Source organism: Eubalaena glacialis, chromosome 20 (assembly GCF_028564815.1).
Source record: "Eubalaena glacialis isolate mEubGla1 chromosome 20, mEubGla1.1.hap2.+ XY, whole genome shotgun sequence".
NCBI lineage: Eukaryota > Metazoa > Chordata > Mammalia > Artiodactyla > Balaenidae > Eubalaena > Eubalaena glacialis.
The window spans coordinates 16,297,870-16,310,950 of record NC_083735.1 but is presented as its reverse complement, the minus strand read 5'-3'; the positions used below and the strand labels follow the sequence as shown (position 1 = coordinate 16,310,950).

Here is a 13,081-nt window from a genome sequence, read left to right as displayed (position 1 = left end):
CAGCAGTTCTCAGATTCAGTGTAGCTGTACAGGGAGTTGTCCTGAGCAACTGTGAGATAGGTAGGTATTTTGCTGCTAATAATAGATTACCAAAATTGTAAATTATGTTATACATAAATTAGGACAGTTATCCTTATAATACCTTATTGTCCTGAGTTTCTTGAGTGAGAAATAAGAGTTGCAAGTAGAACACATGCATGTGGAAAGAATAATCTTCTGGTTTACATGATGTAATTTGAAGAGTTTGGAGGATGTCTTTCAGTCTTCGAGGCCACTCTCCCTCTAACACACTCCCATCTCTCTAAAACCTCCTACATACTGATATTTTATTTTTAGTTTAAGATTATATACTCTAAAGTTTCAATGTATAAAGTCAGGGAGGAGCTACACTATTCCCACAAAATGAGTTGAAGTTTAACGGGTTATGAGCTAAGTTAAAATTTAATTAAAGAACAAAATATCACCAGGAGAGGGTAAGCCTTGACAAGGTATGACACTGGCTAGTTGAAGGACAGCAGGATTATTCTTGGGACTTCAGGAATGGCAGGAGTTGGGAGAAAAAACAAAACAAAACACTGATGAATGAAAGGTATCAAAGACCAACAACCAATTTGGCATCCAGAGTCACAGAGTGGAACATAGCACTAGAATGAATTCTAATCTTGGCTTTTAAATATAGCTTTGGAAAGCTTTATAACTTTCAATTTTCTGCTTCTTAGTTGGTAAAATAACATTTCCAAAGGAAAAAAATACATAATTTTAGATGTTTTTAAGACAAACATCTCCATTGCTGGTAGAAGCATAGATTGACATAGCCTTTCTGGAGCTCAGTTGGCCAATATGTGCATTCATAAAATTAGTATCATGCCATGATGCTAATTTTTCAGGAGAATATATCATTTTTTACCTTTGCTAGTTGTTATTAAGGGTTCAATATCTACAGCATTTAGTAGTATATATTTTGTTCTGGTAGAGATGCAAATGATTTCTGTCTAGTCAGAAAGAACACCCAAAGGTTATGGTTTATTGCCCTGTAAGACATTAACCAGATTTTACAAAAATCTACCCTACCAATCTTATTCTAGTATCTTGTTTTCTAAATACCAGTAGGTACCAAGTTTCCCAGATGCTTTTAGAACTAGCTTAGCAATCTTACTGATTCCCTCATTAACGAGTTAAATAAATTTTTGGCAAATGTCCAATTTATATTTTTATGACAGCCATGCTTTTAAATTTTAACAATAGGTTTACTGATATTTTAACATTAGGTTTATTATAAATATTGTTTAACAAATAATAACAAAGGATTAAGAAAAAAATACTAACCTAAGGTAGCATCAAATCTTTCAAAGAAAGAAAAAAACAAGGAATTCCCTGGCAGTTCAGTGGTTAGGACTCTGTGCTGTCACTGCCAGGACCCAGGTTTGATCCCTGGTTGGGAACTAAGATCGCACAGCAATGCCAAACAAACAAACCCCCAAAAACTAGCATATTGCTATCTCTCTCTTTTTTTTAAAAATTAATTAATTAATTAATTAATTAATTTATGGCTGTGTTGGGTCTTCGTTTCTGTGCGAGGGCTTTCTCTAGTTGCGGCAAGTGGGGGCCACTCTTCATCGCGGTGCGCGGGCCTCTCACTATCGCGGCCTCTCTTGTTGCGGAGCACAGGCTCCAGACGCGCAGGCTCAGTAATTGTGGCTCACGGGCCCAGTTGCTCCGCGGCATGTAGGATCTTCCCAGACCAGGGCTCGAACCCGTGTCCCCTGCATTGGCAGGTAGATTCCCAACCACTGCGCCACCAGGGAAGCCCGCTATCTCTTTTTTAAAAACCTTCACTCTCATGAATTTTGCATGGTTTTCTGTCCCTGAGCTGGTATCCGTATGTCCATAAAGTCCAGAATAGTGAACAATCTAAACTTTCATGAATTTCTAGCTTTGTTCCACCTCACTCTCTTTGAATATTTACCCTTCAGTTTTCCTCAATCTTGAAAAAAACGTTTTTCATGAGAGATCACTGTTCTTTTGTAAGATTCATTTTCATAGCATATAAGGTAAAAATAACATGGAATATGGTCCCTTTATATCCTTGGGTATAAAAATTGCAGTGTGAACTGTTTTATCAAGAAGTTGCAAATATTTTATCTGCCAAAGACTTATAAGGATCAAATATAAGTTTTTCTTAAATACTTTAAAAATAAAATATAATTCACAGAATTTTGTGTATACTTTGTTTTCTCTAAGAGGTATATATGAATTTACAGAAAGTAAACAAATATGGATTTCAAATTGTATTAGTCTGCTTGAGCTGCCATAACAAAATACCACACCGTTCTGGAGACATGAAGTCCAAGATCAGGGTGCTGGGAAATTTGGTTTCTGGTGAGAGCTCTCTGGCTTGTAGATAGCTGTCTTCTCAGTATGTCCTCACGTGGCCTTTACTCAATGCATGCGTGAAAGAGAGAGAACTCTTCTTATAAAAACACTAATCCTGTGAAATCAAGGCCCCATCTTTATGACCTTATTTGACCTTAATTACATTCTTAGAGGCCCCATCTTCAAATACAGCCATACTAAGGTTAGGTCTTCAACATAGGAATTTTGGCTGCGGGCCAGTGGTGGGGAATAAAAATGTTCGGTCATAACACAAATATTCAAATAGGTTTTCAAGGGACTTCCCTGGTGGTCCAGTGGTTAAGACTCCGTGCTTCCAATGCGGGGGGGGGGGGGGGGGGGGGGCGCGGGTTCGATCCCTGGTCGGGGAACTAAGATCCTGCATGCCATGCGGAGCAGGCCAAAAAAATACATAAATAGGTTTTCAAATACCTAAAGTTCATTATTTCTGTTTATTGGAAATGGAAAAGAAAATACTAAAACCTCATTCTGAAATATCACTAAGGTTTTATTAATTGCAAGAAGTACAATACTAGGCTAAGGCAAGAGCATACATTTACATCATTTGATCTTCAGTATCAAAATTAATGATACAACATTTATATCAACGTGTAACAAATGACGGTACATTTTTCTGCACATGCAAGTTTTAAATGGAACAGAAGATGATACTTCATAAATACAGGAAGACAGATCTGGAATTTTTGAACTAATTATTAGGAGGTGAAAAGAAGTGGTTCAAGCATATTTTGTTTTCTCAACAAATTGAATATTTTTCTTAAAACTTCTTTTTCTCTGATCAGTAAACACTCCCGTGGTACAAACATGTACTTGTCTTTCTTTACCTCTTGAAACAGGTACTTGGTTTTGCCCTTGACCTTTAACGTGGAGCAAAGCTTTGTTAAACAAAGCAAAACCCCGGTAATATTCATACTTGTTAAAATAGCACTGAAACTTGCACAGTAAACATAAAGCAATGTGTATGACATTTTGTTTCCTTTTTATGATAAAACAAATCTCTTTTGTTTCTTCATTCAATGTTGGTATAAACCAATGACTTAAAGTACATATGTGACTTGCAAATATAAATGCAAAAAATGAAAATATAAATGATCCACCAATTTCCTCTGATTTTTAAAAGTTCAGTAAATAGACAAAAACAAAACAAATGGACAATCAAAAAAAGATTGACTATCTGAAAAAGATAATTTGTACTTTAAAAGGGTTAACTTTTGGGAATTCCCTGGTGGCACAGTGCTTAGGACTCTGTGCTTTCATTGCTGTGAGCCCGGGTTCGATCCCTGGTTGAGGAGCTAAGGTCCCGCAAGCCTCCCTGTGTGGCCACAAAAGGTAAATAAATTAAAAAAAAAAAAGTGTTAACTTTTCAGAAACACTACCTGCTTTAACAGAAAGACTAACCAAAGCATTTTGTTACATCACAAGACATTTAAAATTAAAGCATTGCAATAATAAATGTTTTAAAATAAGTATACCAGAAATCAACTTAACACTCATTTTTCAGAGAAATAAAGACAGCTGTGGGAGTTAATAGTATGCACCAGATACTAGGTAGATTTAAACTTCAGAGCATAGATGACTCAGTGCGTAAATGAGATATGAAAGATAAAGGAAAGAGTATCTTTGAGACCCAGAAAACTAACTTACCCCCAGTGGATCTCAAAATCAGGAGCTCAGAAGAATCTCTGCCTTCACAAATATATTCTTCTCATACAAATCACATATGTATATTTTAAGAAGGGCTAAAATTTTATTCTCTCCCTAGGTTTTTTTGTTTTTTTTTTTTTATGATTTGATTTTTTAGAGCAGTTTTAGGTTCACAGCAAAGTTGAGAGGAAGGTAAGAGATTTCCCATGTATCCCCTGGCCCCACTCATGCATGGCCTCCCCTATTATTAACATCCCCCATTAGAGTGGTACATTTGTTACAGTTGAAAACCTACATTAACACGTCTTAATTACCCAAAGTACATCATTTACATTAGGGTTCACTCTTGGTGTTATGTATTCTGTAAGTCTGAATAAATGTATATAGACATATATCCATCATTATGGAATCATACAGATGATAATGAAAAACCCTTTGCTCTGCCTAATTATTCCACCCCAACCCCAAATCTCTGGCAACCTCTGGTCTTTTTTACTGTCTCCATAGTTTTACCTTTTCCAGAATGTCATATAGTTGGATTCATACAGTACATAGCCTTTACAGATTGCCTTCTTTCACCTAGTAAAATGTATTTAAGGTTCCTCCATGTCTTTTCATGGCTTGATAGCTCATTTCTTTTTTGCACTGAATAATATTTCATTATCTGGATGCACCACAGTTTATGTATTAATTCACAAAGCTGATGTACAAAGCTGTTAAAAACATCCATATCTAGGGGCTTCCCTGGTGGTCCAGTGGTTAAGACTCTGTGCTTCCACTGCAGGGGGTGTGGGTTCGATCCCTGGTTGGGGAAATCAAGGTGTGACCGAAAAAAAAAAAAAAATCTGTGTCCAGATTTTTGTGTGAACGTAAGTTTTCAACTCCTTTGGGTAAATACTAAGGAGCACAATTTCTGGTTTGTATGGAAAGAGTATGTTTAATTTTGTAAGAAATCACCAAACTATTCCAAAGTGACTGTTCAATTTTCTTGCACCAGAAATGTTACTTTATTTTATTTTTTTGAGGTATAGTTGACTTACAATGTGTTAGTTTCAGGTATTAAATGACAATTCTTATTGCTTCACATCTTCGTCAACATTTGGTGTTGTCAGTGTTCCAGATTTTGCTCGTTTTCGTTGATGTGCAGTACCATCTCGTTTGAATTTGTATTTCCTTAATGACGTATGATGGGGAAGTATTTTTATATGCTTTTTTATGCCATCTGTACATCTTCTTTGGTGAAGTGTCTGTTAAAGTCTTTGGCCCATTTTTTTAATTGTTGCTGAGTTTAGAAGTTCTTTGTATATTTTGGATAACAGTCCTTTTTCAAATGTGTCTTTTGCAAATATTTCTCCCAGTCTGTGGCTTGTCCTTCTCATTCTCTTCACATTGTTTTTCTCAGAGCAGTTTTTAAATTTTAATGAAATCTAGCTTAGCAGTTATTTCTTTCATGGATCATGACTTTGGTGTTGTATCTAAAAAGTCATTGCCATACTCAAGGTCATCCAGGTTTTCTTCTGTGTTATCTTTTAGGTGTTTTATAGTTTGGGGTTTTACATTTAGGTCTGTGATCCATTTTGACTTACTTTTTGTTGAGAGTGTAAGGTCTGTGTCTAGATTCATTGTTTTACATGTGGATGTCCAACTGTTCCAGTACAATTTGCTGAACAGAGTATCTTTGTTCTATTGTATTGCCTTTGCTCCTTTGTCAAATATCAGTTAACTCTATTGATGAAAGTCTATTTCTGCGCTCTCTATTCTGTTCCAATGACCTATTTGTCTATTCTTTCACAAATACCACACTGTCTTGATTACTGTAACTTTATACTAAATATTGAAATTGGGGAGTGTCAGCCCTCCAACTTTGTTCTTCTTCTTCAATATTGTATTGGCTATTTTGGGTCTTTTGCCTCTCCATATGAACTTTAGAATAAATGTGTTAATATCCACAAAATAACTTGCTGGGATTTTGACTGGGGTTGCACTGAATCTACAGATCAGGCTGGGAAGAATTGACAGTCTGACAATATTGAATCTTCCCATCCATGAACATGGAATATTTGTACATTATTTGTTCTTCTCTGATTTTGTTCAACAGAGTTTTATAGTTTTTTTCATATAGATCTAACACTTACATTTTATTACATTTATGCCTAAGCGTTTCATTTTTGGGGGGTGCTAATGTAAAAGATACTGTGTTGTTAATTTCAAATTCTATATGTTCATTGCTTGTATGTAGAAAAATGATTGACTTTTATATGTTAGTATCCTTCAACCTTACTATAATTGCATATTTACTTGCATATATTTAATGGCAGACTTTTAGCATATAAAAAGGTGATATATTAACCATAACAGACAGAAACTTAATTTTAATGAATCCTAGGTTAAAACTTACTTATATTGTGAAATGTATTTCATTATTGAAAATGGAGGATATTATTATTTCATTTGTATCATGACTATGTAGTCATGTACAAAAGATGTAATCAAATGAAAAAATGTCTTTTGTTCTTTATTATTATTATTAAAATAATTCTTTTGTAATTGAATTTTCAACCAAACCAAGGAGTTTCAGAAGAGCTGTGGCATATATATGAGAGAAAAGTGTGAGGAAAAGCATATTTGAATTAGTGTCAGGAGATTTGGGTTTTAGTTGCATGCCCTGTATGCATCCACCTGTATGCCTGTGGACAGATCACTTTATTTTTCTGTGCTTTGTGGAGTGAGGATGTATAAAAATAGACAAGATAAGATCCTTTGTTGTAGGTGCCATATGGCACTATGCTAGTGATGATAATAAAGCTTACCATCACTGGAATTCCAAAACCCAGTCTACATCTGAACATGAAAAGGAAGAATTCACTTCTCCACAGGTAGTTGAGGAATCTTTGTCAAGGAGTCAGAATTTTAACTTAATCTTTAAAAATGTGGATTTTGATAACTGATTTGCAATTTTAAATATTAGTCAGTAGGATAGTATATTGTGATTATTTGAGAGCAAGGCCTTTTGTGTCACTTGAAATGAAAATGTAGAATGGTGTCATTAGTTGTCTGAATTTTTCGTTACAGGAAAATCTTTCTAATTTCATGGTTCAGACTTTCCTGTAATTAGTAAACAAAAGTAATTAGGGTCATCAGCTATCCTTTGGTAATTCAGTTAATTCTCTTTCTATCAAATACATTGTCTATCTGGTACTGAGCCTAAGAGACTTGAGGAAGTAGATATTGGTGTTTTTAAATTTAAAATACTTTAAATACTTTAAATTTGCCATTTTGATTAAATTCAAATACTTTTCAGTTGTTACAAAAAGTAGACACAAGCTATTTGACTGAAACATTTTCACAGCTCCTCCCCCCCCCCCCCACCCCTTGGGATTAAAGATTAATCTCTTTGGTTTCCATAGTTTCTTAATCCTCTGAAAATGATAATAATAGTGAACATATAGATCTGTTTTAAAGAATTTTACACATGCTCACTCTAATCACTCACAAATAACTTAAGATGTGCGTACTGTTGTTATCCTAATTTTGCTGATAAGAAGACTGAATAGTTGAGAAACTTGCCCAAGATAAACCCAGCCAGTAAGTCAGTAAGTGGCGGAGCCAGGATTTAAAACCACTGTCTAGGACCAAAGCCTATTTACAGCTTTACAGCTTCTCTAATGTAATGGCTGTTGGGCCTCCCTTTTGAAAAGGCCAATGTTAAGTTTTTAGAAATGCCATATTCTTTACAGATTTAAAAAAAATGCAAAACAATTATTTTAAGCAACTTAAATATAATTTAGTATGAATACTTCTAGAGTCTATGGCCATTATTTTAGGTTTTAAGTATGTATAGTTTTGCATATTGCATATTTTATATTTTAGTCTGTCTCATTATGTACTGATCAATCAAAGGCACTTTGTTTCTTCAACCCAACCTTTTTTTTTTTTTTTTTTTAGTTCATGTAAAGTTTAATCAGTCAAGTTAATGAAAATATCAAAATTTTTGAGTTAGTGTATGGCAGAAGAAATTTAATTTTGTTGCAAATAATACAGTATTTGGTGTTTCCATTCTGGACAAGCTAAGCTGCAGAAAGAGCAATGACATTGGATCTCAGTTCATCAGGGTCACGTTCCATAAACTTCTTGCAAACTTCTATGGCATCCTCTAATAAAGTTTCATCACTAGTTTCCCCATGGTTAATTGGAAATGGTTTCCGTCCATCTAATTCATAGAGATGCCCATCTACGTGAACTAATGCAAGAAAATGAAGATCTACTTTTTCATCTATATTTGGTGCCTCAGTCTGACCTTCATGGGCACTGGTCTCATGAGTAACTCGAATGGCGTCATAGTTCTCCAGGTATCTGGCTCGTTCTTCAGGGCTCATTGATGCAGACTCCTCCAGGAATTTTTTCAAGGTTGATCCAGATTCAAAGTGCATCTTGTCTTTATTGTTGGCAATAGCATGGATTAGTCCAATTGTTCCACAGGCATTGCTGATGGTTTGCTTCATGAAATATACTGATGATGTAACATCTTGTCCCTGAGATTTTATTTTTTCCTCTTTTTCTGTTCTGAATACTTCATACTTTTCTGTAATAGGGAAGAGAAGCAACACTGCACACACTGGTCTTGGTACCATGCTAAGAGTTCAGGATCCATTCCATATACATCAACAAACTGCCAGTTAGGATGTAGACCTAATTGCTTGAGAAACTGGTTGGTGACCTCGGGATTGGCCTCCAGCGGCAGCCAGCGTTGACCCTCCATGGCCACTCCACCCGGCCCCTCTCCAGCTCTCCCAACCTTCTTTTTTTAACATAGATATGGGCATACAATAATGATGACGTTAAACATTAAAAGTTGAATTCTTTGATTTCGTAAGTATGTTTGTAAATAAATTGTGTTTTAGAAAAAAACTTTACATTTGTATAGCAACTTTAATTCTCGGATCCTCACACAGTATCCCATTTTATCCTAAACCCAAACATAATAAAATAAGGCAGGCATTACTGTTTGTATTTTACAGGTGAGGAGACTGAAGTACAAAAATTAAGTGTATTGTCCAAGGTCACACAGCCAGTTAGAGGGAAAGGCCAGTCAGAAACTCAGTTCTCTGAATTCCCAGCCTCAGGGTCTTCATTATTCTCCTCTAAGAAACTACTGTCCACGGGACTTCCCTGGTGGCGTAGTGGTTAAGAATCTGCCTGCCAATGCAGGGGACACGGGTTCGATCCCTGGTCCAGGAAGATCCCACATGCCGCAGAGCAACTAAGGCCGTGCATCATAACTACTGAGCCTGCGCTCTAGAGCCTGTGAGCCACAACTACTGAGCCTGGGTGCTGTAACTACTGAAGCCCGCGTGTCTAGAGCCTGTGCTCTGCAACAAGAGGAGCCACCACAATGAGAAGCCTGCGCACCGCAATGAAGAGTAGCCCCCACTCGATGCAACTATTGAAAGCCTGTGCGCAGCAGCAAAGATCCAACCCAGCCAAAAATGAATGAATGAATGAATGAATAAAAAGGAAATAGGCTTAAAAAAAAAGAAGAAGCTACTGTCCTTGCTGAACATCTTCTGTTATTTCTTTTCTTTTCATTTCTTTAAGGCACATTTTTAGAGGAATCCTTGACAGTAGCCTTGATTTGGCTATTTTTAAAAGTTGTGGAACTAATTTAAACTGTGTTCTTAATAGTTTACATACTTATTTGTATGTATTGGGGACTTTTTTGGTGGGGAGGAGTAAGAGACACAGGGTTGTGTGCTGCATTTGAATTTCCTCATGGGCAGTGAGTAATAATTACCTGGTTGCCAAATTAGTGCAACCAGTTTCAATATTAAGCAGGCAGACAAGGGCAGAGAGGTGTACCCCCAACTTTGACAGGAAACTAATGACAAAGAACTTTAACCAAAGGAAAAATAGCTCTGGAGTTAGTAAAGAGGTCTTTAGTTAGAATAATTACCATTAGTAAGTGATTAGAGTAGAGCTTTCTAAAGTGGGCTGATGGACTATTTGCATCTGAATCATCTAGGGGCATTTGTTAAACCCCTGAACTCCACCCACAATTTACTGAATCAGAATCTCTGGGCTGGGACTGTGAATTTATAACACTATCTAACTTCAGGAGGAACCAATGAATAAAAGTAGGTTAAGACAGCAGAATATTTAGTTGTTTTCAAATACCAAAAATATCCAGTTTTTAAAATACTGTGGATGGAGACGCTCCCCATTTCTTAAATATGGGTAGCACATAGTGACTTTCTTCCAAAAAGTATGGTGTGAAAAAAAGGTAACTTTACAGTGAGGAAACCTGACAAATACCACCTCAGCCAAGTGATCAAGGCCAACATCAACTGTGGTTGGTGATAATATGTACTCTTGATATGAAGTGATGAGAATGGCAATTTTCCTCAATGATCATCCTCTCAAAAGCATATTACCCTAGTCTAATTATGAGAAAAACAGCAGACAAATTCCAGTAGAGGGGCACACTACAAAATATAAGGTCAGTACTCTGAAAAATTGTCAAAGTCCAAAGTCATCAAAAATAAAGTCTGAGACACTTGTCACAACCAAGAGGAAACTAGGAACTAAATGTGGTATCTTAGATGGATTCTTTTTTTTTTTCATTGTGCTTTTAATTTTTTTATTTTATTTATTTATTTTTGGCTCCATTGGGTCTTTGTTGCTGCACGTGGGCTTTCTCTAGCTGTGGCGAGTGGGGGCTACTCTTTGTTGCGGTGCACGGGCTTCTCATTGCGGTGGCTTCTCTTGTTGTGGAGCACTGGCTCTAAGTGCACAGGCTTCAGCAGTTGTGGTTCATGGGCCCTAGAGCACAGGCTCAGTAGTTGTGGCACACGGGCTTAGTTGCTCCACGGCATGTGGGATCTTCCTGGACCAGAGCTCAAACCCGTGTCCCCTGCATTGGCAGGCGGATTCATAACCACTGCGCCACCAGGGAAGCCCTTGGATGGGTTCTTAAAACAGAGAAAGGACATTAGGTAAAAACTAAGGCAATCTGAATAAATGATGTAGCTATATTGGTTCAGTGATTGTAACAAATGTACCATATTAATGTAGGATGTTAATAATAAGGGTAACAGTGTGGAGTATATAGGAGCTCTCTACTATTTTTTCAATTTTTCTGCAAATCTAAAACTGTTGTAAAAAAATAGTCTATTTTTAAAGAATGCTCTGGAGACTTGCCTGGCAGTCCAGTGGTTAAGACTCTGCCCTTCCATTGCAGGGGGCACGGGTTCAATCCCTGTTCAGGGAACTAAGATCCCACATGCTGTGTGGCGTGGCCAGGAAAAATAAAAAAAGAATGCTCTGGTCTGCTAATGGTAATTGGGGAACAATTACAGTAAATGGTAGATAGAAAAAGAACAAGATTTACCTGGCACCAGTTTGTGCCATGGCTGTGCAGTTGTTGAAGGGAGGTTAGACCTGGATCAGGGGCAATCAGTGCTTGCAGACTAATGCTCAAAATGGGAAGATCCGGGAGTTGGTCAAGCACAGGGAGGTCTCTCTCCCAGAGACAAAGAGCTTTAGGCAGACTAAATCTTCCTTTTAGGGGGGAAAGAAAATGAGAGCTTCTTTAAGTCACTGTTTCTTGAACAGATTTGAGAAAGAAGAGTTGACATTGATTGAGGGCTTACTGTGTACCAAGCCCTGTTCTAAACATTTCATAGATGTTAACTCATTTCATGCTCCCATTAGCCCCATGAGGTAGGCACTGGATTAACCCCACTTTACAAATGAGAAAAAGGAAACTGAGAGAAGTTCATTGGTTTGTAGGACCCGCTACAAGACAGGGCAATATTTGGCTCCTGTACTGTACTGTAGCCAAGTGGGTTTTCCTAGTGAGAGTGTTCTCTCCAACTTGAGTTGAGAATGTCTTATGTTATTGAAGGTTCGTTTTCCCCTTCTTTCTTTTTCTGGTATTTTACATCCAAGCTATTAAGAAGCCCTGTGACTCTATTTTCTAAGTAAATAAAGAATCTCATCACTTCTCACCATGATACCCTCCACTGCCTTGCTGGTCCAGCCTCCATCAAACCTGCCTGACTATTATGATTCAATGAATTCTGACAAATGTTAACAGTCATGTAACAATAAGAATCACAAAATAAAAGTTTCATCAACCCCCCCAAATTTCCTCATATCCCTTTCTGTTAATTCTCCTATTACTGCCAACACCACCTACTGGCAAATGTGTCAACCACTGATCTGCTGTCTATCACTATATATTTGCCTCTTCTAGAATCCATTACATTTAAATGAAATCATACAATATGTATGTATGGTTTTTGTATATGGCTTCTTTCACTTAGCAAGTGTTTTTGAGATGTGTTTCTGTTGTCATATGTATCAATAACTCATTCCTTTTGATTGCTCAGAAATATTCCATTGTGTAAATACCACGGACTTCCCTGGTGGTGCAGCTCTCCCTGGTCCAGGAAGATCCCATATGCCGCGGAGCAACTAAGCCCATGTGCCACAACTACTGAGCCTGTGCTCTAGAGCCCGTGAGCTGCAACTACTGAAGCCTGCGTGCCTAGAGCCCGTGCTCCGCAACAAGAGAAGCCACTGCAATGAGAAGCCCGTGCACCGCAACGAAAAGTAGCTCCCGCTCGCCGCAACTAGAAAAAGCCCGAGCGCAGCAGCGAAGACCCAATGGAGCCAAAAATAAATAAATAAATAAATAAACCACAATTTGTTTATCCATTCACCAGTTGATGGACATTTGAGTTGTTTCCAGTTTTGGGCAATTTTTTAAAACTTTAAAATTTTATTTTTAATTGTTATTTAAATTTTTCTTTGGCCAGACTGCATGGCATGCAGAATTTCCCTGACCAGGGATGAAACCTGTGCCTCCTGCAGTGGAAGCACAAAGTCTTAACCAGTGGACCACTGAGGAAGTCCCAGTTTTTGGCAATTTTGAATAAAGCTGCTATGAAGGTTCCAGTGCAAGTCTTTGTGTGTACATATTTTTTTGTTTGTTTAAAGATATAATTTTATTTACTTTTGGCTGCGT

The 13,081-nt window shown here is 37.2% G+C and overlaps 1 protein-coding gene across 1 annotated transcript; it reads right to left on the bottom strand.

The window, feature by feature from the left end:
* Positions 1 to 8,021: 8,021 nt before the first annotated feature.
* LOC133081327 (ubiquitin carboxyl-terminal hydrolase isozyme L3-like) lies at positions 8,022 to 8,818 on the bottom strand. The gene is given in 2 exon segments (XM_061177429.1): positions 8,022 to 8,695; positions 8,698 to 8,818. Coding segments are annotated over 2 exon segments (690 nt in total). The 5' UTR covers positions 8,816 to 8,818; the 3' UTR covers positions 8,022 to 8,123.
* Between the last annotated feature and the right edge of the window lie 4,263 nt (positions 8,819 to 13,081).